The sequence below is a fragment of the Chamaea fasciata genome, unplaced genomic scaffold (assembly GCF_029207755.1).
Source record: "Chamaea fasciata isolate MVZ Bird 193981 ecotype frontalis unplaced genomic scaffold, bChaFas1.0.hap1 SCAF_5, whole genome shotgun sequence".
NCBI lineage: Eukaryota > Metazoa > Chordata > Aves > Passeriformes > Sylviidae > Chamaea > Chamaea fasciata.
In genome coordinates, this window is record NW_027094090.1 from 5,717,967 (window position 1) to 5,744,597 (window position 26,631).

Below are 26,631 nucleotides of genomic sequence, written 5' to 3' on the forward strand. Positions count from 1 at the left end.
ACAGATTGTACAATATGCTGTACAAACAGATTGGTAGAATTATCTTTGTCCTGAAACACTGACGGCAGAGCTGAACAAGAAGGATTGACAGTGTGCCTGTACTGAGAGCTGCACAGCCCAGATGCCGCAGTTTTGGACCCATGTCCTCAACAAAAGGGCTTTGTGCATCTTTGGTGAAGCAAAGGTCTGTTCTTGCTGATCTTGCTGTAAAGGGCTGAAATTTTTAAATAAGAATTAAAAGAAAACAGCACAAAGATCATTAGAGAGTGAGTAGGAGAAGAGAATGTGCCTACTTCTCCCTTTTCTTCCTTCTCATCTAACAGCATTTCTTCTACACTTGCCAGATTGAGTGTGTCAAAGGAGCAGACTTTCAAACTTTTGGGTAGTTGCTCCCACTATTGGAACAAAGCCCTGCAAAAAAAAGGCTGGGGCATGCAGGGCTGAGGCTTTGGTGACCTGTCTGGGAGGGGCACTGCTCATGGAAGCTCTGATGCTTTGGAAATGGTAGGGAGAGCGAGCCTGCAAGTTAGCTTGCTTTCACAGGGCTACCCAAACAGGAAAAATCCTAATACTTAATGTCTTTTTCATCATCCAGGGCATGCAAGGAGATCATCCACTTATGCCCTGCGTGGTTAAGAAAACCAAGAATTGCTCACTTATTTATTGAAGGAGCTAATGTGCATTTCAAAGTGCCTCAGTTTTGGCTTGTGGGGGAAGGAGGAGTGAACATTAAGATTAATTTCAATGAAAATATTTTGTGGGAGTAGTTTGTTCAGTGAATCTAGATCATCTGCAGCTGGTAGAATAATGATATAAGCCCGTTTATATGCTTTATTAAATCAATAAACCACATGAAGACGGAGGTGGTTTGGGTTGTGCACACAGCTTTCAGAGGATCTTTGCTTAGTGACGAGAAATGATTTTGCCATTTAGAAACCCGTTTGTTTCTCTTTCATGTGAAAGTGCTCTCTCACTAAAATGATTAAAGAAAACATTTTTCAACTCTGAGGTATTGCTGATAATTTGGCAGTGTCTGTGGCCAGTAGTCCAAGGGATGGGAACTGCTGAGCACTCGGTATTTAAACAACTGGTGTTGACTTTGCTGTTAAAGAAGTTTTATGACTGGATCAGACATAACGCTTGACCCACGTGGTTTCTCGTTTGAGGTAAGACTGTACAGGAACATGCCAAGATCCAGGGCTCAGCATCCCTGGCTGCTTATGGTTGAGCCACTGTGGCATTTGTCAAAAGGGGTTGGCCTCCAGTTCAGGAGAGAGATTTTGAGTTCCAGGATGGGTTTGGAAACCTAACCTGAATGAAAAAAACCCTCCTGGTTTGTCCAGCCTGTTGTCTGCCAATTCTGTGCTTGTTCTGTTTAGTGCATTCCTAAATGTTTTGTCCAATTTTATTTGGAAGTGGACCATGGAACTGTCTTTCCAAGTCCCCCCCACAACTCAAAGATTGAATGTTTTTTTATTGTACTGTAAACACACACAGTCCTAACATTTTTTTGGTGTTTCCATCCCCCCATTTTATTTATTTTTTGTTGTATAATCTCTCTTCTGTGCTAATACTGATGAATTGGAGGGATGCATTTTCTGTCATGTAAAATAGTACTGGGGATAAACTCTGCCTGGGATTTTGGCTGACCCCTTCATCAGGCTTAGCTCAAAAATTAATTTGTCATTACCCAGGTGCTATGCACTAAGCTTTATTGGCATAGAGGAGCGCCACATCCTGTATGTTCTTTGGAAGGAAAAAAAGTGATCATATAATCACTGAGACAGTAAACAGTCATTTCCAATCTAGTAATATTTTATATGAACTGGCACTGTATGTTGTATATCATCCATCTTGCTAATCCTTGTTCCACATTGCCTCCCACTTGAGGCCAAGAACATTACAGCTGTGCCAGCGAGTGGGTGGAAAAATAGCCTTATTATTAACCTAAGTTGAAAACATAATGGCTTTTTGAATGTCTTCATTCACAGATGCAGTCATACTAAAATATTCATACCCTTAAGTGTAGAGAAACAGAACTTTCATTTAAAATCCATTGTCCATGTGTGTTGCAAAAGGGAAAGCCTTGAAAGTGTTTGGATTCCCTGTATCTTTTATGTTTCATCCTTTAAATGTCAGTATTCTGTAAGAAAGGAGACAAAATATTCTTCAGAGTAGGTTTTGAGCAATGTTGCTGCCATCACTAACATTGCCTTGTGGTAAAGAAAGGAGTTTCTCTAGTTTTCTCTTTGTCTTAAATAACTGGTAATAACTGAGTGGATATTGAAACACACATAATGACTTTTTAGTACCATGATCAAACAGGGCTGCATTGCCAATGTCGGTGTTTGTTTAAATCTCATCCCCAGAGGGATCAGAAATATTCAGGATGCATGTGTTTTCTGGAAGGAACCATCACAAAAAGTAGAGGAGAAAACTGCAACCTTTATATGATAAATCTTCAGAGCACCCCAGGATCCCTGATTTACAAGCAGAAATGAGGGACCTAGCTGAGAAAGCTGAGTAAATTTGCAGCACGGCATCACTGAAAAGGCATGGAAAAAGGAGATGATGCTCTTCTTTAGTTATAGTTTGCCTTTCCTGTAATTTACTTCTGTGTATCTCTTCTCAGGTAAAATATGAATCTTCCACGAACCTCTTTAGGTTTACCAATTTAGGTAAGAATTGCTCTTGAAGAGTATTCAGAGAAAAAAAGAAATAATCCTTGACTGTACTAATTTATGACTAGCATGAAAAAATGTCCCCTCTTTTAAAAAGGAAAATAAAAGGATTAAAACTTCTAGTGTATCAAGCCATGTGTTGTAAATTAGCCTAATTGTTTTAGAATTCAGAAGTGTTTCATCATTTTAAATTGGGCTTGTCTGATATTTAGTTCCACATTTTTTTATAACTCTGCAGGACTAATATTGTAGCCTGTTGTTGCACATGAAAAGCTTTTCTCATCCTAATTTTTAAGACTGATGGAATGAGAGGAGGTTGACAAGTAATCGCTTAGTTATCTCTGTGTCAAAGCTTATGATATGCTTTATAGTGAAAATGTGCAAGATGAAGTTCCAGAAATACTTTTGCTCTACATTATGGTTTATCTTTCTGGCATACAAAATACAAGAGTGAGTAATGCTGAAGTCTGATAGACAATTTGAAATTGCTTGGATTTATCTTTAAGTTTTGCCTAGGAAGTCTTATTTCCTTATTTCCCCATATCCCATTTCATGTGGGAAAAGAAACTTCACATTTTTAGGCCATTATTTTGCAGTTTCTCTGTTGATCCACTGTACTCTGTAGATAAATACAAGTCATCTATGAGTAGGGGTTTTTGTGAAAAGACCAAGCGATGCTTGTTCCCAATAAGAGCTGGTGGTTGCAAGGCTTGTTTGACAATGTAACCTGTAACCCACCATTTCTCAGCTCCCATCCAGGAAAACTTTGCATTGTTTGTGCTCAGCAGAGATATTTTACACAATAATAACATGTTGAATAAACGACGAAGTCACATTGTAAAGTTAACTAAAGGACCTCTGGCATCAAAATATGATCGCTCACAGGTTTTATTTTGTATTATTTGTTAGCTTGCAGTTAAGACTAGTGACTTTGTTCTAAAGCTCTCTGAGGTTTTTGGTAGTGAATTTTTGTTGATAGTGATACTTTGTTGGATGTGTTCCCGTGGCTGCCATGGTGACCTGCCGAGAGCACTGCGCAGAATCCTTCTCCTCCAAATGTGATTAGATACATTCAGGAGCCGCGTGCTATTGATGCCAAGGAACACTGAATAGTTTCATCTACTCTGCAGACAAGCTTCAGTGTAAGCCCTCCTGCCACTGCCTGCTCAAGGCCACCTTTGACAGCCGCAGGAGCCAACACATCACTGTTTAGGCACTCGTTTTGTTCCTTTTCTCTATTTTTCCTTCTCCCTGTGATTAAGTTGCCAATCATCCAGCTTCTTTCTCTTCTTGTCCTGATAAGTTGCCAATCATGTCATACAGCCTGTACCTCTAGAGCCAAGTATTCCTCTTGTCATAACTTGAAAACAGGCTGCTGGAGATTTATTTTAAATCTTGGTCTGATTAAATGCCACATCTTGATCTTTGGAGAGCCATAGGACCTGTAGATCATGGTACTCTTCTTTGGACTTCTCTGAACTGGTATTAACTAACAGACTTATGATGTGTCCTATGGGTCATCCAACAGAGTCTCAATATTCCCTTCCCTTAATAGGTATTAAACATTTGTGAATAGATTTTTTTTTTCATCAGTTTTCTGGGGCATACATGGTGATAGTTGCAAGAAGTAAACAGTCAGTTGTATGAAGGCTTCTGGGGAGAATAGCATATTTATTTTAATGGCATGTGGAGTTTTATGTTTTGGTCTGCTTGTCAAATCATTTCTTCTAAGATAAGTAGTAGCACTATTTTGTAAGGTCTTCAGGAGATAAATAGCAGTGGGAAATTAAGCAAAACTGAAAGTGTTTACTTTGAAAAGCATATTTAAAATACTTCTTGTGACATTTTGAAATAGCTTTTTGGGGGAAATTATGGAAAGTCTGATTTCTGAGAAATCTACAGATAGAACAAGATAAAACTTCGGAAGAATTATGTGTGGAAGTGTAATGCTGTCCTCTGTGGGAGAGGAGCTTAGCTGAATTTTCCTGCCTCTAACAGTTGTAAATTCTATTAAAACTGCTTTCCTAGATATACAAGAGAACACTTTCCCCCGGTATTAATACTTTGCTAGCTCATTTTCCAGTCAGAAGGAAAAGACTGTATGAACCATCTTAGTTTTTCTCTCTCATTTTGGAAGTGCGTGTTACATGTCTATTCCATATCTGCCTTCATTGATTTTACTTTAGTTAATCATGAGACAAAAATAAAGAGGAATAATAATTAACTAGGATAGCAATCTCTCCCCACAAGTGTTCTCCTTGCCCTGGTAAGGCTGCCCAGGTAAGGTGAAATATGAGCTGTAATTCTTTACTAGGACACTTTGCATTTTTACATTGTTAGTCTGTGCAAAGCGAGATTCTGTGCAAGAGGCAAATGAGAGGCAGGTTGGGAAGTGGTTGTGAGATACCTCTCAAATGCCTTTGAGCTGGAGCTTTCTGAGCATGGATCCCCCACCTGAAGTGTGTTCTCCGTTCTCATTGCTTGTGCTCATTAAGTGCTGCCATTTATTTTTGTGTGCCTGCACAAATATATGGCTTTATTACTAAAGTGGTTTGTTTATCTTTGCTGCTGCTGCATTTATTTTAGCACTCATCTAAACAATTAATTAGGGAAACACTTGAGTGCCGAATACACTTCTTCAGATACCACTCAGTTGGGTTTTTTATTTATTTCCAGGAGCATCAAGCATTAAAAACCCCCATCTTTTGCAATTTTTTTCTAACCATGCCTTTTTCCCTCTTTTTTGAAGTTTCTACAGCAGAGTACATTGCTTTGAAAGATCATGGGCCCTGTTGAGAGTTCAAAGCCAAGTAAAGATGATGCTTAAAGTTCAAAGGCTCTGTGGAGCTGCATCTTCATCTGCATAAAATTGTTTCAACTGACTAAAAAGATAGAAAAGTCGCCAGGAATTGCTTCTATTTCATTTTTATTATTATTATAAAGAAAGCTTAATTGGGGAACAAATGTGTCACTGCTAACAAGTTCAGACAAAGCAAAGCTCCTTAGATGAAACACTGCTTGAAGGTGCAATGCAGGAAAGATTTGACATGTACTGTGACCCTGTGAGAGTGAAGCTGTGAATGCCTAGAAATCAATACGAGATGTGCAAGGGTTCATGATGTTGAAGTTGAGAAAGAGCTGAAAGTGTTTGACTGCATCTTGGGCAAAGGGAGCAGGGAGTGTGACGGATTCAGACAATGGATTTAGACCTGAGTTGTAAAGATGGGGAAGTGTATTTATCGGGGAAAAAAGAAATTTAAATAGTTGAAAATTATCTCCATTAAAATAATGTGTATGTTGTCAGAGTGAAGGCTTTGCCAGTTCTTCCACCAGCAGAGAACGGAGCGCACAATTTGGTGACTTGGCCAAAAGCAGCAAAATACGGGGCAGGGGAGGTGTTGGAGGTAACTGTTATTTGTTGATTCAAGTTCAGGGCACTTAGAGGCAATATTTATCCTCGAATTTTTTCCCATGCCGCTCAAGCATCCGTTAAGCCATCTTAAATGTCTTGTATTGATTTGTTCCATTTCCTATAAGGTACCTTTCAGAGGAAGTGTGACAGACAAGTGTGAGTCAGATGGGCACAGCGCTGGCACGTAGTGCTCTGCTGTTACTCATTGTCACTATGATGGCTGTGTCTTTTTACCTCAATTTTTATTTTTTCTTGGTTTCTTCAGAGTACTCCTTTGAGCTCAGAACATTTTATTCTTTTCTTTTTAACAAGGAAAAGCTAGAGCACAGGGAGATGAAAGGCCAGATTGTTCAAAAGCATTTAGGCATCGAAAGATTCAGATGGGCATTGAATGTTATTTTCAGAAGAACTTCAACACCCTATTCCTAGAAATGAGTTATCCAAGGTCAGTTTTAGATTCCCTTGCAAAAATGATGTCCAACTCTCCCAAATGCAGCTAAATGGTGAAAATACCCCATGCACAATGTTCTTGCCAAGTTTCTGGCTAGGGTGGAGGTTTTGTTGTTGTTTTGTAAATGAGTGAAATGTCAGCAGTAGCGATCTTTCCACTGTGTGCCTTCTTTTATAACTCGTTTTCCCTGGACCTTCTCCTTTTTTTCCCTTTGTACTGCTAGGTCTGGCTTTTCCTATGCTGTCCTTAGAAGACACAAGCTGAGAGGTTTAGAGCTGTCAGTGGGGTTTAAAAAAACTTCACGTCAGATACAACAGGACCAGATAAACTGCAGCTTTAAAAAAATGCAGCATTATAATGAATTCCTAAATGTATTGATATATTGCTAAAAACAAGGTATGACGCAAGACATTGGCAATATCTGCCATGCTGGGATGTTCAAAAATCATCAAAGAAACATTAAATGGGTTGGGTTGGAAGGGGCCTTAAAGATCATCTTGTTCCAACAACCCTGTCGTGGGCAGGGGCACGTTCCACTAGACCAGGTTGCTCGAAACTCCATCCGGCCTGGCCTTGAACACTTCTAGGGATCCACAGCTTCTCTGAGCAACCTGTTCCTCTGTCTCACTGCCCACACAATAAAGAATTTCTTCCTTATACCCTACTGAAACCTGCCCTCTTTCAGTTTGAAGTGATTCTCCCTTGTCCTATCACTACATGCCCTTGTCAAAGTCCCTCTTCAGCCATACCCCAGTCCTCTTTAGGTGCTAGAAGGTACTAGAAGGTCTCTCATTCTTGTTTCTTAAAAAAAAAAGAAAAAAAAGATTAGTTCTTATGTTCTTGCTATGAAAAAAACTCATCTAGTGTGTGAAATTTGCTAGTGAGTGAGAGCTGGTTCCCAACTGATGGGTACAACAATAAAACAGTAAATTAACTGATGTTGTCTGCTGGAGTTAAATAAGCTTGCAATATATTTCTGGGGAAGTTAAGCTGTGTTAGTAGGGATGTTGTCAGAAGCCAGTTAAATTCCTTCATTGCCATTTCACAGGATCACAAGCTGACTGAGGTCAGAACCTCTGGGATTCATCTTATCTAACCCTACCTCAAAGCAGGGTCATCTACAGCAGGTTTCTCAGAGCTGTGTCCAGGCAGGATTTTAATATCTCCAGGGATGGAGGGAGTCCACAAGCTCTTTTGGCCAAACCGTGCCAGTGTTTGATCACCCTTAGGATAAAAACGTCATTCCTTATTTTTAAATGGAATTTTCTGTACTTTAATTTGTGGCCATGGCCCCTTGTCCTGTCACTGAACCTCTATCTTCTTTAGATAGAAAATGGAAGGCTCCATCTTCTTCATGTCCTCCAATGTTTTCTTCTCCAGGCTGAGCAGTCCCAACTCTCTCAGTTGCTTTCCGTATGAGAGATGCTCCAGACCCTTCCTCATCTTCATGGTCCTTCACTGGACAGGCTCCAGTATGTCCACATCTCTTTAGTCGGGGAAAAAGAAGATGAACCAGAACCCCATACAGGTCTCAGCAGGGCTGAGCCGAGGGCAAGGATCACCTCCACTGACCTGCTCTGCCTGATTCAGGCCAGGATGCCTTTGGCATTTAAACAGTGAAGATAATTTCCAGTACAGAACATAGGTTTTCCGTAGGGAAAGTTTATAAATTGCAAATAACTCTCAAAGATTTGATTCTTTTGAAGGAGTAATTTTATGGTGAAGCTCTTCTATTCTGAGTATTTTTCCCTACAGAGTTGCCTCCTAGTTGAACTAGGACTCAAATGACTTCTCAGGAGTCACAGTGCAATTAGAAGTTTCATCAGAGCAGTGATCTGGAAGTCTTATCAGGAAAAGCCAGTTTTCAGTGGTCTTTCTCAAGCATTCAAGTGTAAGAAAAAATAGAAGGAAATCCTGAACTATAAAATGTGTGCTGGAAAGTTTGATTTGCTACTAGTGAGTTCCAGGGTTGGAGACAATGGGGCTTTTGAAATGACATCAGGGAAAGATGTGTTTCTGCCTATGTTAATTTATGTAAACATGATCTTGGTAGAGTCTTTTTGAACTGAAATACAGTGTCACAGCAGTTTTCTGCTGTAAGAATGGATTAATAAGGGAGGACATCTTAATTTTGCATTTCCATTTTTTTTAGCATCTGTTCTCTGAACCCTCTTTCTCTACTGCATCCAAAGATGTATTTAGCAGATGATCCGTCTTAGGGGTTAACTTGCACAGAGGACATGTTAGTTCATTTTAAAGCCAGTAAACTCAAGTCAGTAATTGTTACCTGGCCAAAGAAAAGGGAAACAATAACCATCTGCTACAAAGAAAAGAATAAGAATTTATTTGAGGGAAGAAGAAAGTGAATTAAAGATTAAGGAGCATTAGTGCAAGAATAAAAAGGAAAAGAAGAAAGAAAAGGTAAAGAGGAAATGGCAAGAAGGCAGTATAAGAAATACATAATTATTTGTATTTTCATTTTTTGTTGTTTCATTTCGATGTCTCCCCAATTTCAAGATTTTGTATCTTTCTTGATACTATATATATTCATAGTAACAGGCTTTGTTTAAAACTATTTCAAATATTTTTAAAAAATCTTGTATTTTGTGTATATTTTTTCCTGTATTTTACAAGTGGTAAGTGCAGTAACTTCCCATGGGACAGCCCCTCACAGTGCTAGAGGCTGGAATGCTGTTTCCCTACCTTCTCCCCTTGCTGTCTTACTTACTTGAGAATTTCCTGCCCCAAAGCTCGGACAAGCAGTTTTTATTGTAACCCATATGGACTGATGTATAAGATCCCAATTACTCTCCACCCCTGAGATGTAGAAATGTGGACAAACCAAACGTGAACTCGACAGGAGGCACTGAGCTGCTGCTTTGATTTTCCCACTGATGTTGGTTGGCTGGCAGCCACTCATCCATCTCCATGGCTTTCCCTAGCGATTTACACTGGGTGGGTGTTTGGACAGGCTGGCAAAGGAGGAACATTCCATGCCAGGCCACCTGCAGATGAGGCTGGTGATGCAGTGCTGATGTGCAGGTTCAGTGCCACTGACTGCTCAGCTCTGTCTTCACAGCTCTTCCTGAGCTTACGTTGCAATGTCTCTCATCCGCTACTGAGCCCAGACCAATAAAGCTCAGCTTCCATCCCAGCACACAGGGATGGTTTCTTTAGGGACAGATTAGTTTGTAATGACATAAAATTGCCTTGACGCTATAAACCTGATTTGTGTGTATTTATTTACCCTGCCACCATGTATAGAATCTGATTCTCCATCTGCTTTTTTTTTTACTGCTTTATCACCATCTAGTGCAGATATCATATGAGTGTTGGCAAGATGCAGGTATGGAAGTTGGTCCCTTCCTTCAGAAGTAAAACATAGAGTTCCAGCATGATGGCCGCTTGCTTCCCAGTCATTACACTGGCAGCAGGAGAGTTCAGGAATTTGCAAAAGCTGTCATTGTCCTATATGAAAAATTGTACATTGAAATTCTTCAGATACTTGTACAGCTATTATCCATTCAAAACTGTTTAATATAAGTGGCTTATTTCAGAGAGCAAGAAAAGTAGATTCTGGCAATTTTGCCCTTGATATCTTTTCTATCTGTGTCGCACTTTAGTCAAAATTTACATAATAATGGGTAGGGAAGTGTTGTGGGACATGAACCAGTGCATATTAGTTCTTAGTTGCTTTCCCAAAAGGCTTGAAAATGCAGCAAATTTAATCTAGGTCAAAAAAAGGAGAGAAAAAGGGGTAAGAAGAAAAAAAGAGGAAATTAAAAAACAAAAAACCCCAACACTTCCATTTTGTAGGCAGAGGACATTTATAGAGAGCATTTGTATTCACAAGGGTACAGGAATGACAGAGTGCGACTCCTCCAAAAGAGCTCCCCCGTGCAGCTGAAGGCTGACAGCAAACCAGGACTTGTGGCCAATTAACAGGAAGGCCGTCATACCTTGCAAGGCATGGAGAGAAAAAATTGAGCTCCGTGGGATCATTTTTCACTGGCCATTTACGGGGCTGTTACCGGCCTGGAGCATTTGTGCTTTAATGCGATGCGGGGCACTCTGGGGCTGGGCACTGGCACCCTGAATGCTGTAAACCAGGAGGAAAAATAGAGCACAGGGTGGAATTTGGCACGTCCCAGCTGTGAATCCTTCTGACTTGCGAGCCCTTGCCTACGTTCAGCTAATGTATTAATATTAGAAGTGGCATCACTATAATATGTGCTGTCATTAGAGCAGCAGTGCGGTTTCCTGGCTGGTGACAGGACTGGTAATACGGTTTCCATCAGGGTGCCAATTATATCAAACTATTAGCAAACCTGAGCTAATTGGGAGGTGGCATCATTAAAGGTTGGTTTCTGCTGTATTCAGCAATTCTATCAGGGGTGGCTTCAATCCTTTCCATCTTACTCTCCCATGACTCCATAGGCAATAGAACATGAGGATGGTGCAGGTAGGAATCGAAACACATCCCTGCCTTAGCCTCCTTCTTGTTCTGATAAGCAGAGTTTCAAAAATAGTTAGATTTTTTATTTCTGGGTGTCTTTGTCAGAAATGACTGTAATTTGCTATTCAGACAGTTCATGGTTTTCACTTGTTTTGTATGGAACCACCCAATCAAAATCTCTAAGACTTGAAACGCCTAATCCTAGATCAGTGTCCTCAGTGCCGGTTAGGTAATTGCACTAAGATCTGTAGAAATGCCAGGCAAGGCCCCCATTCCACTGCATAAAATGTAAACAAAGTGAATAGTCTCATTGCCCAACCACACACCTGAACTCCTTGCAGCAATACGTTTTCTCAGTGGCTTTAGTGGAAAAGAGATTTTAATGTCTTCATCGACTTCTGGAAAATGGCATTACAGGTCATGGTATGTCTGGTTGCAAATTGTGCTGTTCAGGCAGCTTTTTGTGATGTACAGAGCACGTATTCCAGAGTTCAGGTGGGTGGCTGTAATGCAAGAGACCTTGTTAAAGACTGCCCTGTATTAGTGAAGTGTTTAAATTTTCGTGGTGGATGAGTGAATGTGGAAATCAGGAGAGAAACATTAGGAGTGGGGAAAAAAACAAGAAAAAGAAATCCTCCTTAACTTAAACTAGCTTGAACTGTGCTAGATTGACAAGAAGTTACTGTCCCCATTGAGATTCCAGACTTGTATTAAGCCAGCACCTGTTCTGCTTGCAAATGCACACACAAAAGTGAGCTTCATTCACAGAAAGAAAGAAACATAGCAGGACTTCACTCATTTAGCCTTCCAGGGCCTTCAGTCCCTTGATCTGTCAGCCCCTTAGAATTCAAACGCAGCCTTTAAAGGAATTTTCAATTCACAACATGATGACTTTGTTGATGTCCTGAATGTGAATGTATTTTGAATTGAATTTGTCTGCCAGGATTCCATTACTTGCTAAAAGAATACAGAGTTCAATCATCAGATAATCATTATAGCTGTTTTGAAGTGTTTATTTTATTAGTCCGGAAGGTAAAGCAAATTTCATACTTTTAAGTTGTTGCAGGCTTTGCAGGCACCCTGATAAGCTCTTGTATTTCTATACCCCATGGTCAGGGTTCAGGTACTGGCAGCAGGTGATAATATGCACAACACAGGAGAGATCCAAACTGACAAATTTTGACAGTTGAAAACTAAAGAAACTAATATATCAGACCGATAAATATGGGTTGGGCTTTTTCTTTTCCTCCTGTACCTTTTCTCTTTAAATTTCCAAAAGTTAACTTTTCAGGCTTGGGAGGCTGCAGAATATTTTTCTTCAAGCAAATCAAAACCTCAGAGCATCTTGTGGAACTTGTTTTAATTCCTGTCTACGTCCAAGGGTTATTTTCTCATATAGATGCACATGTTTAATTCTTGGTAACTTTAACACAGGGATTGTCTATTCAGTTTAGGGAGCTTTAAAAGACTTTTTCTCACCCGAAGCAAGATGGAGGTTGCTGTATTCATTCAGGCATGAAATCCTGGCTGAGAGATTAAGCCTCTTACACAGATCCCAGTGCCATTAAATGCCAACGAGGACTGTGTAAGCCACATCTTCAAGTGGAGGAGAGCTTCCTTTTGTCAGTTGTTCAAAATTAGGAATGTAAACAGCTCTCACAGCATAATTAGTCTGTGTTTGAACTGGGAGAAAGTGACGGAAATGATGGCATGGCGGAGCTCCTGGAGGTGTCATAGAGCTGGATCTTGCAGCCTAACAAAGCCATGACTGCTCTGCTGGGAGACAAATTTGGGTCATAGAGCAGAAGTCACACGGGAGGAGAAGCCCCATTGTGTGGGGTCACTAACAGCTCTTCGAAAAAATTGTTTACAGGAGGCATTTCTTAAAGTTTCATGGTGAAAACAAAATTTGTCATAGTTCCACAAAGTCCTCCAGAAACCCAAGTTCACTGTCAGCAGAAAACCATGGCTACTATGGTGTGAAAGTCCTCACCACTTGATCTTTTTCCCACTCCTCACTTCTAAATGATGGCTTCAGTGAACCCATGGCTTGATTCCCCTGTAATCCATTGCTGCCATCTTTGACAGTGACTCATGTAAAGCTGTTTCTAGCCATACACGAGGCTGTTTATCCCTGTCACTGTCTTGCTAAACAGGTTTGTGTGGAAATTAAATAAATAAAATCTCTACCACTGGTGCTAATTGGTGCCTTTGGCAGCCTGAGCAAGGGCTTGTGAATTGAATGTGTCATGGAGAATTGAATGTGTCAACTCTCTCCCAATGGCTGGGACCTTGAGGTCTTTCTCTGGCACTAAATTTCCTTTGAAAAAAGGAAAAAAAAAGGGGAAGGGGGGGAGGGGGAGAAAAGAGAGAGAGAGAGGGTGAAAACAAGCTGAAGTAAGAGATCTTTTCCCTTTTTTTAATGAGGTGTTGAAGTTGAGCATTGTAGTGTCCACACTGCAGCGTTTGCTCGTCAGATGCCTTGAGAAGCAGGGCTGCTTTCTGCTGCTGTTTCTCAGGCATCCCATTTGTTGCCATTAAACGCCGAGCAGCATGGAGTGGCAGGTTTTATCCAGTCTGTTCAAGCATCTGGCAGGATAGCCATGAAGTTGTTGCCGATGTCCTTAAGGGACTGTAGGGATCTGCATGATTCATTCAGCATTTTTTTCAAGGTACAAAGAAGAAATGCCTTACGCTGTAGTAAATACTGTTCCAAGTAGAGCACAACCAGCTTAGCAGAGCGTGGGAGATTTGCTGCTCTGGAGGCACTGACTGGCAGCATGAGCTCCTCTGCCTGTGGGCAAGAATACACTAACCCATGTGCAGTTAAACTGGGCTGTATTTCAGGCTGTTGAGGACTGGCAGAACCACGTCCACAAAGCAATTCACCTTTTAAGTTGTCCTGACTAGGAGGGAAGAAGGTTATCACTGCCAGGCTCTGAGTTATTTGGATGTCAGAAAAGTCTAGTTGTGGTTCAAGCTGCTGTCGAGTTTGTTGGTGATGAAACAAAGATTATGAGTGCATGGGGCCTGAAGGAGAGGGTTCTATTTTTTAATTTTCTTTCAGTAGGAAACATCCTTTTTCTTTTCCAGCTGGGCCACTTGTTTGTCTTTGGCAATATTACATTTACTTTAGTAAGATGGAGGAAGGAAGGTCGTTGCCTTTCAGCAGGGGACAGCTACCAGTCCTAAAGCACAGATTATCCCTGTCATATTACACAGGCATCTTCCACTCCAATATTCCTGCAGAAAAAAAAAAAAAAAAAAAAAAAAAAAAAAAAAAAAAAAAAAAAAAAACACCAAAAAAACACCACTGAATTAGGTACTTTTTCTATGTACTGACCCAAAAGGATTTTACACTGGAGGCATCTTCAATGCAGTTTGTGTAACATGGCTGCAGGACCTCTGGAAAATCCATAGGCCGGGCTACAGCATTTCCTTGGGGAACCATGGACTACTGCCTTTTCTATTTCCCTCTGTTGTCTTATTTTCTTTTTTGAGTCCAGCCCTGACCTCTGTAGCAGATACCTTCAAATTCCGGTGTCCACGAGCGGATGTCCATACCTCCCTCAAACCACAGTAAACCAGGTCTTGTTGTGGGGTTTGTTTTCTTTGAGAAGATATGAGCCAAATGCATCCTGAGAAAAATTTTATCCATATGCATTTTCAGATGTGTCAGTCTGTGAGCTTAGAAGTCTCTATTTTTGTCAAGGTCCAATGACCTGCCTGAAACCTCTGCACGTTTCCCATTAAGCTACTGTTTCTTCCGGCCCTCATTCACAGGAACATTTTTCTCTCCTGAGCTATTATTTCCCAAAAATGACCAGTTAAAGGGTATTTCACAGCATATTCATCTTTCAAGTGCAGTTCTTTCAAGTAGTGCCAAGAATGATAAACCAATAGATTTCAAATTTCTTCTTATCAGAATGAACCCACACAGCTGAAATCTAAAATGAAACTCTTCGGGCCCGTGGAAAAGGACATGGCAATTGCAGAGTTGTGATTAGAGCTTGATATTTCCCCTCTGAATCCTCTCTCCTGGTTAAAAAGTCTTATATTAAAAAAATAATAAACCAAATGAAGAAACAGTAGAAGATAGACTTGGAGCTGGCTGACAGGATAGATAAATATTACAATATTGTCCCAAAATCACACTATTAAATGTCACAAACTTGAATTTTTTTTTTTTCATCTGGGGTAAAAGAATTCAGATTTTCAGAATTTTCCAGTGAAACAGAAGGTTTAGAAACACAGGAAACACAAACCTTAACAAGCTGTGCCTGTCTCTAGCACACATCCCTGCAAACAATGTTCCACTTACTGAAATAATTACTAAACCAGCTCCATCATAAAGTGTGAAATTTTAAAGAACCTGTTGGCAGTATGAAAAATGTTCCTCTCAGCTGTGTTAAGTCTGCATTACCTGCCTGCCCATGTTTTGCTGTGTCTGCAAGTGATTCTGTGTATTAGGGATAAACTTGTTGTGTTCCAGCTGGGAATACATGGTCACCTTTGCTTGTTACTGAGGAAATGGTTGTCACTGGCCTGGCTGCAGAGCCAGGGGGAGCATTCCCAATGCCATGCACAGCTTGAGCCAAGCAAGGGGCAGTGGAGGGGCCATTCTGGATTCAGCCCTTCGTTCCAAAGTGGGCCACCTCCTCATGGTTACTTCCAATGTTTGCTGTGTTCTGCTGTGCACACCTTCTCCTCGTGTCCTTTGCCGTTACTGATATGCTGCAGGGTTGAACACAAGCAGGCGTGTCAGGTGGGCTGGGGTGTTTCACCTTGGCCAGCGTTAGGGAGCTGATACAAGCATCATCTTTGCTCACTGTCTGAAGCACAGATAATTTTATCTGTGTCACGCTCCAAGGGAGCACCAAGGCTCATGAGCCAAGGTTTCTTTTATTTACTGATTGGTTTTGACATTTCTCTGGAGTTGTAGCAAATCTCTGACTGTGATTAAGAGAACAGGATTGTTTTCTGATTTATCAGGAAGACCTGCATCATCCTGTTTCACGTGAAGTAGGTTTTTTTTACCTTCAGGAGCCACTTCTGCCCCCAGCCAGCATTGCCCAGAATGTTTTCCCTCTCCCCATGGCAGCTGGGTCACCGAACATCCCATCTGCAGCAAACATCTCATCTGTCAAGGAGCAGACTTAATTGCTGTGCGGCATTACAGGCAAATCCTGGTCCTTGCTTTTTGTCCCCTGCCTGTGACATTACAGCTCTTCCCTGAGGATCTGCCTGTGAGCCCTGACCTCACCCTGGGGCTGGTGTTGAGCTGCCTGGGTTGTGTGTGCGGCAGCAAAAGTGCTTTACATGTTTGCAGTGGACAAAGTGAGAGCAACCCATGTTTGGTCCCACACAGCACCTGGCAGGACCATGCTGTCAGAAGGGAAACCGCAGGATTAAGGCAACTGAAACCACCTGCTTTACTGAAAATTCAGCAGATGTAGGGAGAGCAGAGCCTCCCTTAATGCTGTCAGCCATCAGCAGCCTCCACTATCTCAGCAGTGGCAAATTCACCTGTAGCTTATTTTTCATTCTTGAAACTGAGATGAGTGTTCCACCTCCAGTCCTGCCTGGTTTCAAAGAAATGGGGGAACCAACCTTAGCTCTTTTGTATGAGGCCCTTTAAATAAGGTTCTGCTTTAGCCTCATTTTCTGCTAGGGATGTAACAATGAATTCCTGCTGCTTGAGCCTGCCATGTTGCTTATATTCAAAGTATAATGGGGAGCCTTCAGAAAAATATAACCTTATTTACAATGTACAAAGCCAATTGGATTTTGGTTAACAATTTCTAAGTGATTACAGTTCACTAACAATGCAGGTGTGCTATAGATGCAATGCACAGGGGGGGACTTCTTATTTTAAACCATACAAGCTTTCTTTTATTCATGTCATTCAGGCGCCTCAGGATAATTCACATTTCCAGCTTTCATAATGTGTTGTTCAGCCACTGTTTTTTTCTCCCTCCCTATTGTACTCTCACAAATCATACTCACTAATTTCTGAAAGCTTTTCATTTCTCTCTATAGGTTGTTGTTTCGTAACATTTTATACAAGAAAAGCTGCTCTTGAGGCACAGAATGCACTGCACAATATTAAAACTTTACCTGGGGTGAGTACATTTACTTTTTCATCCTAATTATTTTATTGCCAGAAAAATAGCCCTTTTGTTCTCGATGCCGCTTGGTGTCCCAAATGACCTTGATCTCTGCAAGGAGGGTGGCTAAGCTGATGGTCTGTCCTGTGTTGGTGCCAGTCCTGTAGCAATGGTATCATGTCCAAAGGCAGTTGCTGTTCTCTAGAAAGTCCCTTGGCTGGAAAGTGTACTGCTTCCTGCTGACTAAAAACAGTGGCCAAAGTACAATGTGGATCTTTTTTTAAAGTTTATTTAAAGGGGAGGGAGGGAGGAGAGATAACATATGGCAGACAAACACTGCACCACTGGGGCTTCATGTTTGAAAAGGGAGAGAAGAGGAAAAGACAAAACACAGCCAAACTTTGTTAAATGCAGCCTTAATCCACATGGTTTCTAAACAACCTGAATTCACATCTCAGGGTGTTGTGGAGTGTGGTACCACGTAGCAGCTTGCACAGAGTCATCCTGTCCCCTGACATCACCTCTCCTCACCACCTGCTCCCACTGGCACCAGCATTCAGAACAGTTGTGGTTGTGTTGTACAAACTGTACCTCGTGTTTTCCTATGGTATTTTATACTTAAATTACAGGGCTAGAGAGAAGTATATCGCTGGTAATTGCATGTCTTAACGCTGAAATCTTCTTGTACCACCATTTTCATTTTTTCTGCTGAATACTTTGAGGATGGAAGAGAAAAAGTATAAAGGATGGAGGTATATTCCCTCCTGATGCAGAAGAAGTGTTCAAGTATATGTTTGTAGTGTCTGGTTACAGACATGAAAATAAATAAATACACTGTGTAAATAAATAGAGCATTGCCTGGACTGACGGTTATACGGCCAATATCTCCTTTAGTTCCTATGTGCTGTGTGTGAAATTGGACACTCTGTGTTTGAAAAATTGTATCTGGCCAGCTTACTTTATACAAGTGATTTCCTATTAGGAAAGCCGCCTCGTGTCATTCACATGGGAATGAGAAGTGTAGAAGGGTCACGGGACAGTTACCTGTGAGCCCTGCTGAAGGTAAAATGGGAGTCTTCTGTCATTTGCAATGAAAATGCTGGGAATGGTGGTAGGAAGTCTGCAAAGGTAGGCCAGCCACAGGAAACAGGAGAAAAGCTGTGGCACTTCAAGTGATGTTTTCCAGCAACTGGCCCTTGCAGGGGACAGAATCAAGACCTTACAAGCCTCCCAGTGGGAGTGCTCTCAGCACTTTAGAGTGTAGAAAGGATAGATGTGCCATCCTTGAGAAAGAAAGGAAGACTCTGAGGGACAATTCCCTTTGATATACCTTTGGATTTCAGGCTGAATCTCAGCACCTTCTGGCTCTGCAACCCCAGTTGTTTGTTCCCGTCCCCACTGCCAGAAAATGCTGAGCTCTCTAACACCTTTCAGTGTTACACCTAAACCAATTCACTGAATAGTTGCTCTCCATCATGCTTTGAGTCAAACAGCTGTGTAAGCTGGCTGGGTAGGATGGAGGTGATCCCAAGCTGCTGGAGCAGTCCCTGCCCAGATAGTATCCCTCAAGCTCCACCACATTATCTACTAATCACCCTCCTTAGAAGTAGATGGGATCTGTTTAGAATCATACAATCACAGAGTCATAAGGGTTGGAAAAGACTTCCAAGATCATCGGGCACAACCTTTGACCGAAAACCACTATGTCAGTTAAATCACAGCAGCAAGTGCCACATCCAGGTGTTTTTTGAACACTTCTAAGGATGATGACTCCACCACTTCCCTGGGCAGCCTATTCCAATGCTTGACCACCCTTTCAGTGAAGAAGTTCATTCTGATGTCCAACCTGAACCTCCCCTGGTGCAGCTCAAGGACACATCTTCTTATCCTGTCACTGGTTGCCTAGGGACAGAGCGTGACCCCCACCTGGCTATACCCTCCTGTCAGGGAGCTGAAGAGAGTGATAAGGTCCCCCCAAGCCTCCTTTTCTGCAGGCTAAACAAACCCAGCTCCCTAAGCTGCTTTTAGTTTTCTCTGTTCTTCCCTGAGTCCCCCAAGCTGCTTCCTGTGTTTTGAGAGATCTTATTTATCCCAGCAGGTGACTTGTAGGGGCAGATTCCCTCTCTGACTTCCCCACATAGAGGTGGCAAAGCTGGCTCAGCTCTACATTGCCTCTTACTTGAGCAGGGCATCATTTTCTCCCTGACTTTTGCACAGCTAACAAGCAGGCAGCAGTTAAAGATGTTAGTGTACCTTTTGATGGTTTTAAAATAAGGTTCAAAAATATAATTTTTTTTTCTAAAGCCCTCTCTAGCTCTTCGTTGTTTAAATTTTATCTTTCCAAGCTGTTTTTTCCTGTCCTGACTGTGAGGTTACAAAGTTTTCTTTTAAGGAAATGTGGAAATTTCATTCCCATGACTCTGGGGCCTTGGCTTTAAAAATATTCCTGATATGGCTAGAGATGTTTAGATTTTACTATGAGATAACTTGTTATACCTACTTTTTTAAAGGGAAGTCTCTAAGAAAGAGAAGCGACTTGAATACATTTCTACTAGTTCTCTTTCAGAATGATTCAGCATATATTATATAACAGATTCTGTATTTTGCACGTGCAGTATGCTGACATTCAGCATATATGGGGATGCTGTTATGCTGCATCTGTGTATTCCCAAAATAACTTCATTTAAGGACTCTTTAAAGTTGTAGCACACGTGCTGTAAACACCTCATGTTAGCAGGGTTCTCCTTACATGAATTTCAGCAATTTCTGTATTGTTCCTCTTGCCTGCTAAGCAGCTTTTACCAAACAAGCAGGAATTGGTAGTGGATAGTTATGTCTGTGAAATAGTCTCAGTGCAAATGGAGGCAATCTTCTGTCAGAGCTACAACAAGGGATGAATTTGGATCAGGTTCATCTGGGCATCAAGTGTCAGCTTGCTTTTCCAGTAAGCGAGGTACGGTCAGTAGGAGGTTCAGTAATAAGGTGTCTGCTGGAAACAAAAGATTCTGTGCCTTCCCCTTTTGTTGTAATACCACCAATGCATCAGATAAGGCATCCTTAAATAGCCCAGGCAGAAAATCCAAGGCAAAGGCAGGTGATTTATTAGTGTAAGGTAAGGAAAGCTGGCAGAGGCAGGAGCAGGGGGCTGCAGGGATGCTGTGGCTGTTGGAACTCGTCTGTGTTTTACCTGCACTCAGGTGTAACCTGCACTGCTGCTGAGGTGTGCAGGAGAATAGCTCTGTGTTCATTATTGATGGAGCCTAGATTATTTCTGGGTTTAGTCTCCCCACTTTTTAAATGCAGACTTGTTCCATGTAGCTTGGTAAGCAGGTTTTGGATCAGAAGCCAAAAAAGTGGGGGTTTAGTGTGAAATTTATCCCCCTTCCAAGGCTGCATGTTGAGTTTAATTTAAGTAGGTTTTTGAGCAAAGCCTGCAGTGCTATGTCTCTATCTGTGATTTTTGTCTGGACTTCATCCTTAACAGAGACATGAAAACACCAGCGCTTGATCTGCTCCTTTGAGCTGCACCCTTTTAGTGGACATGAAGAAAATAAGACCAGACATAAATGATTAATGCAGAATCTTGGAAGAAAATATTGCAGGGTGCCTTGCTGTTTGATTACAAGCCTTGGAATTAGTCAACATTTCCATAATTCTAAACCAATATACACCTGTTTTCCCACTGTGATGTGAAGGCACAACTTAATTTAACAGAAACCCCGCTGTGCTAAATCTCTCATTAAATACGAAGCTAGTTCTGTAATTTAAAGTTGCAGCACTACTATTTTAACTGAATTGCCTTTGTATTATAAAATTAATAAGAAGTTAATGATGCACTTTGCTGTATTCTCTCAGATTTTTTTTTTTTCACAGCAACAACAACAAAAAAGAAAGATAAAGAAGAAAAACATGTCACCAGCTGACATCTCAAGGCTTTTCTGGTTTTAATCATTTTCCTGAGGATAGAAATTCATTTAAAAGATGTTTTAAAATAAATTTTAAAAACTTTCTGCCCAAGTAGGATCAAACATCATCTTTTTATTCATGATTAATATAATCTCTCTGTTAGTCATCATATTCCTTGTCATATATTGGAGCTTTTATCTTTCCCAAAATATGTATTTAGATATCACTTGTTATGTATGATTGCTACTAGGCAGAGAAGCAGATATGCAGTGTTTGAGAAATACAGGCATATTGTTATGATATATGATACAGATCAACAGAACAGGGACAGTTCTCTTCTGTTTACTTGGTGCTGGCATCACAAGTAGCTTTTATGTCTTGCAAATGAACAACGTGAATTTTCAGATGTGTCTTTTCAAATATATGATGAGAGCAGGTTGCTGATACCCTTATAGCTCATAGGGATGTGGTTTGTATTATTCAGGTTAGAGTCAGGCTTTCTTGGAGTGTTCATTTGGATTTTGTTTTAAAAGGTAGAAGGGAGAAAAGGGAAAACCTCAATTTGAATGTAATAATGATCTTAGAAATGGGCTTCTTTGGGATGAGATGTGGAACTGAGGCCTTAAACACCTCTAACGAAGCCATGAGATTCTTAATGAAGATGAGACTAGTTAACTTCTATTCCCTAAACAGAGTAATCCAATAAATTCCACCCATCTAAATTTATTCTGTACCTTCATTTAGATGTAATAATCTTGGTTCCCCCATGCTCTAATTTGCTGCTAAGTGAAAATTGGCTTCTGTATAGAGGGCAAACCTCAAAGAGCTGTATTCAGGGACTGCTTTAACTGCCTTCATGACACTGACATTTGTTCTTTGTTTTAGTTTTAACATGCTTTATTTTAAAACAGAATGTGCTCTGTTTTGCTGACAAGTGAACCTGGAAGGATTTCCTGGCAAGGGTTAAGTGCAGATAGGTAACACAAGAGCACTAGATGTTGGTTGGATTCTTGGAGCCAAATAGCTGAATAAATGCACCTTTAATGTCATGCAGAAGCTATTTGAAGTCAGAAATCAATGGACATCCATTTGTAAAATCTATGCCTAAAACTCTTTGGAGTCTTTGTTCTGTATTTGAAGTTAGATTTATTGGACATGGTAAGAGTCATTTGTTGTCTTTGTGTGCATTTTTTAATATATCCTCCTACCTAAGGTTATCACAAAAATAATTAACAGCCCACACTCTGCACTCCCATGCTTTTAACAGAATCATGGTTACGTGGTCCTTATTTCAAGGATATACATATTCCAAGTAGCAGCAAACCTTTTGTATTGAAGTTCTGGCATGAAATTAGGACATTAGCTCTATGAATTGATTTGATCAAGGGTTTAGCAGGGAAGAAATACCATTTTGAGAAAGCTTAATATTTTAACAACAAGGTGGAGTTTGTAGGAACTGTTTTTGTAAAATACTCATGGCTTCCTTTTTAGCCAAATGTTGTCAAGGAAAAGAAAATTAATTTTTACATTGTAGGAATCACCAGTTTTTATTGAAAGTTTTTACATCATCAGGAAGCAGGACTGGCTTAGAGAGAACTTTACCCACAGGTTGTGTACTGGCTGTAAGGAAACCTCAAAGTCCATTTAGGGGGTAAAATATGAAAAAAAATAATCAAAATAATCTGATCTAAAATGCAGACACCCATGACAACTTACTATGAGACCTCATTCACTTTCTGATAAAATACCATTTTTCCGACAAGAAGCAAAAAAACCCAAATGTATTTCTGGTTCTGGTTTATCGTGAGCTCCTTTCTAATGACTATCCTGAGACTCTCAATTCTGGAGTAGTGTTTTAATACCTAGTTCTCTTCTCTGTTTTAACCCTTATGGTTTGTCAGTACTATATGAACATTATGTAAAAATTACCTGTAATAAAAAGGTAATCGTCCAATGTGATTTGAATAATAGCCTGAATATGATATATCAGTGACTCTGAGAGATTTTGACAAACAGAAAGGGAATTCAAGGAGCAATTAACTTAGTTAAGGCTTTTCAGTGATTGATTTATGATGACAAATTAAACTAATTCAGTACCCATATAGTGTGGCCAAATGCTGTTTAATGAAGGATCCAAAGAGTATAGAACTGCTTAAATGATAAAAATAACCAGATGGGAGAGAGGAGAATTCCCAGGAAGCATCTGTTCCAAGGAAGTGAGCTGTAAGACATTGAATGATGTTGAGAAAGCCCATTCCTTCCTTTAAAATAGTATGCAAAGGAACCCACTTCATGATACACTTTGCCCAGTTCAGAAGACATGTGGTTGGTTTTTTTTTTAATTCAAAAATACCACTTCTACCTCTGCCCCTCAAAAACAAAAGTTGCACTGACTCTGCCACTTCAGTGAAAATAAATATTTGCACTAAGTTCAGATACCTTAATAGAAATGTTGGGTTTGCACCTAGCATTGCTGTGAAACACAGAATGAATTACCAGCCCGAGAATTATAAAATGGAAAAAAGTGACTTAGGAACCCGGTGAAATATCTGTAAGTAGCTGGACTTGCAGCTTAATGGGACAATGGTGAGTGTTGTGCAGGTGTAGAGAGGGGGGAATATTGACCAAGTGAAAATAACTTCTCTAAATTGAGCAAAACATTTAGTTCATAATTATATTGTCCCTTTTTCTCTTTGAGGGAGGGAGGGTCAAATTTGCCTTCACCAAATTCAGAGCCTCGTTGTTAGGATAATTTCCTGGCTTGCAAGGAGAATGCAATTCCTCTCTGCCTTGTTTATTGAAAGGATTTAGCTTGGATTGACCTACCAGAGCCTTCACCATTGGACTTAGTTAAGGTTAGGGTCACCATTTCTCCTCTTGAAGATGCTCCAGCTGTATGAAAGTATCAGATTCTGGTGGGAGTGAGAGAAAGCAAGGAACAGCACTTGGTGACCTGGTACTGAGGGCAGTGACTCAAGTACTGGGATATCTGGATATGAGTCCATGCTCTAGTGAGTATTTTGTTCTTTGGAAAAGCTTCAAACATTTGGAAGAAGCTTTCCAAGAACAGGGAAGTACAGGAAGATCCATTGCTGAGGCACTGAGAGAAAGTGGCTAAATCTTGGCATGCCTTACTTGGGGGGGTGATGGCCTGTGGTGTGTCAGGAGGGTGCAGAGCTGCACAGGGCATGGGCATCAGTGGGCTGGTTTAGATCCCAAACATCCATATCAGGTTGTTGCTTTTCCTGCTGGGAAGCAAGAGCACATTGGCCCACCAGCAAAAGGAGTTAGATGCACAATATCCTTTTAGAGAAGTCCTGGAGTAGTTGAGGAATTTTTTTTTTTTTTTTAATTTTTTTTTTTTTTGGGACAGCTTTGCAGTATAATAATATTGGGATGGAAAGTAAGTAATGCATAAAAATGTCTTGACCTCGGAAAAATTCACTAATGTGAAGCTCGTCCCCTAAAGGCCAAACCATTCTGGGGTGTGGCACCGGGATTTACTTCTGGTTTCCGTAACTGGCCAAAGTTGAGGTCATCACTTTGCAAAATCCCTCCAGAGCTTTTTGTCTAACTTAGAACATCTTACTCAGCAAGGGCGGAGGATCAGTTCACAGGATATCACTTTTGAGCTGGGTACCCAAAAATCACTGACTTGGAGAAACTTTGGCTGGAAATCTCTGAAGAAAATCGAGAGGCCATCACTGGAGTACTCCAGGGTATTGCAAAGCTCACCAAGATTTAGGTGGGATGCTTAGCTAAGGATAATAGCCCCGGCACTCTCTTAAACAGACTATTTATCCTCCTGCTGGTGTTAGCTGTTTTCTGTTATCTGGAACTGAAAGTACAGGTGCTTCAGTCAGCCTCATTAGCACCACGACACGAGCTATTAAAATTGTCTTCGTAATGAAAAACTAGTTCAGGGAGCCTTCCTAGCTGTCTGACTACTCCTACAATAGTGAAATTAGAAAGGCAAATCATAAACAGAGTTGCAAACATCAGGAAGCAACATCATTAGAGGTGCCCTTGGATGCCATTTGCCTGCCTTGATAGCAGTGTTTGGCACCCATGGATCTGAGTTATGTTATGACCAAGGAGCCCGGGCCTCGTGGCATGTTTATAGCAGAGAAAATGTTTATTCAGCATCCTTCTGCCTTTGTGTCCAACCCTGTGAGCTGTGCTGCTTCCTTTAAACACCTCTGCTCTGTGGCCCATTGGTGTTGAAGGGATGCAGTGCTGGCTCACTGTGGTTTGCAGTCCTGTGGTGGTGCAGGGAGCTGAGGTAGTCCTGGACAGATATCCCCCGTCTCCGTCAGGTAATGAATCACACTGGGCAGGTTCACTGTGCTGCTGGATGGGACACTGTACATGATAAGACAGGAGTTCTGTCTTCTCTGTGGTGCTCAAAAACCCCATAATACTACAAAGAACAGGAGAAACTGGGTGACCTGATTGAGTCTCCTGCTCTAATAACACACTTTGGACAATCATATTCTGCCTAATTAAAAACACTCTTCGCAGACCCAGAGAGATAATTTATTTTTTGCTCATTCTCTGGAAGAAATTATCATCTTCATCAGCTCAGTTGGAAGAGCCACTTTTTTTGTCTGTTCTTCCCCTGTGCTGTGCAGAGAAATCCTTCCTCCTCTGGCCAGCAGGGCCACTGGGGCTGCCAGAATTACGTGGGGATTCATTTGGGTGCAAGCACCAGTCTGGGTCACAGACGTGTGGATCTGATTGTCTTGGTAGACATTCAAAACCTTTAGAGATGCTCAAAGGGGCTGTGAATTCCCACCCTGGAAAGACATGAAGGACATGTAGATGCAGAGCTTACATTTAGGTCAACACCCCCTAAAGCAGAGAGCAAATATTATTGACAAGTCACAGGAAATGGGTTTAAACTGAAAGAGAGTAGAATCCAATTAGACATTAGGAAGAAATTCTTTACTGGGAGGGTGGGAAGGCACTGGCACTGGTTGCCCAGAGAAGTTGTACATGCCCCATCCCTGGAGGTGTTCAAGGCCAGGTTGAACTAGCCTTGGACAGACCTCGTCTAGGGGAAGGTGTCCCTGCCCGTGGCAGGAGGTTGAAACTAAGTGGTCCTTAAGGTCTCCTCCAACCCAAAGCTTTCTGTGATTTAATTATTCTATGATTTTATGATTCTATGATTCTACAATTAAAGTGCCAAAAACCTTTTAACAGGAAAAGCACTAACAGAGGGGGAAGTTAATATTTGTCTCACTTTTGGAATGGTCCATCTTTTCTCCTTCAGCATAGATAAAATCAGTAATGGCTTTTCTACCAGACAGTAGCCTGGCTATCTGCAGGAGCAGAGAGAAACAGTCATTGAAAAAGATGCCACCATAACTCTTATTTATTAACAAAAGCCTGTATCTATTGCCTTGTGCCAGGGAAGTTAAAAAAGCAAAAACTGCGAAAGAAAAAAAAATCACATTGAGCTAAACAGAGTCTTAAGCAGTGGTAAACAAAATGTAGCTGCCTTTGTGGTTGATTTTTATCCAGCTGCAGCCAAATATCAAAGTGATATCAAAGGAAAGCTACCCATTAATTAATTCAGACTGACTTCACAAAGCAAGCTGGAGCTTTTGCTGATATCT

General features: G+C 41.0%; 1 protein-coding gene across 10 annotated transcripts in view; it reads left to right on the forward strand.

Annotated features, from left to right (window-relative positions):
* CELF2 (CUGBP Elav-like family member 2) overlaps positions 1–26,631 on the forward strand; it is a 450,951-nt gene that overhangs the window by 334,576 nt on the left and 89,744 nt on the right. For all 10 annotated transcript variants that reach the window (XM_066182701.1, XM_066182695.1, XM_066182693.1 and 7 more), the window contains one exon: positions 17,040–17,122. In XM_066182701.1, the coding sequence (XP_066038798.1) occupies positions 17,040–17,122 (83 nt within the window). The remainder of the gene's footprint in view (positions 1–17,039; positions 17,123–26,631) is intronic.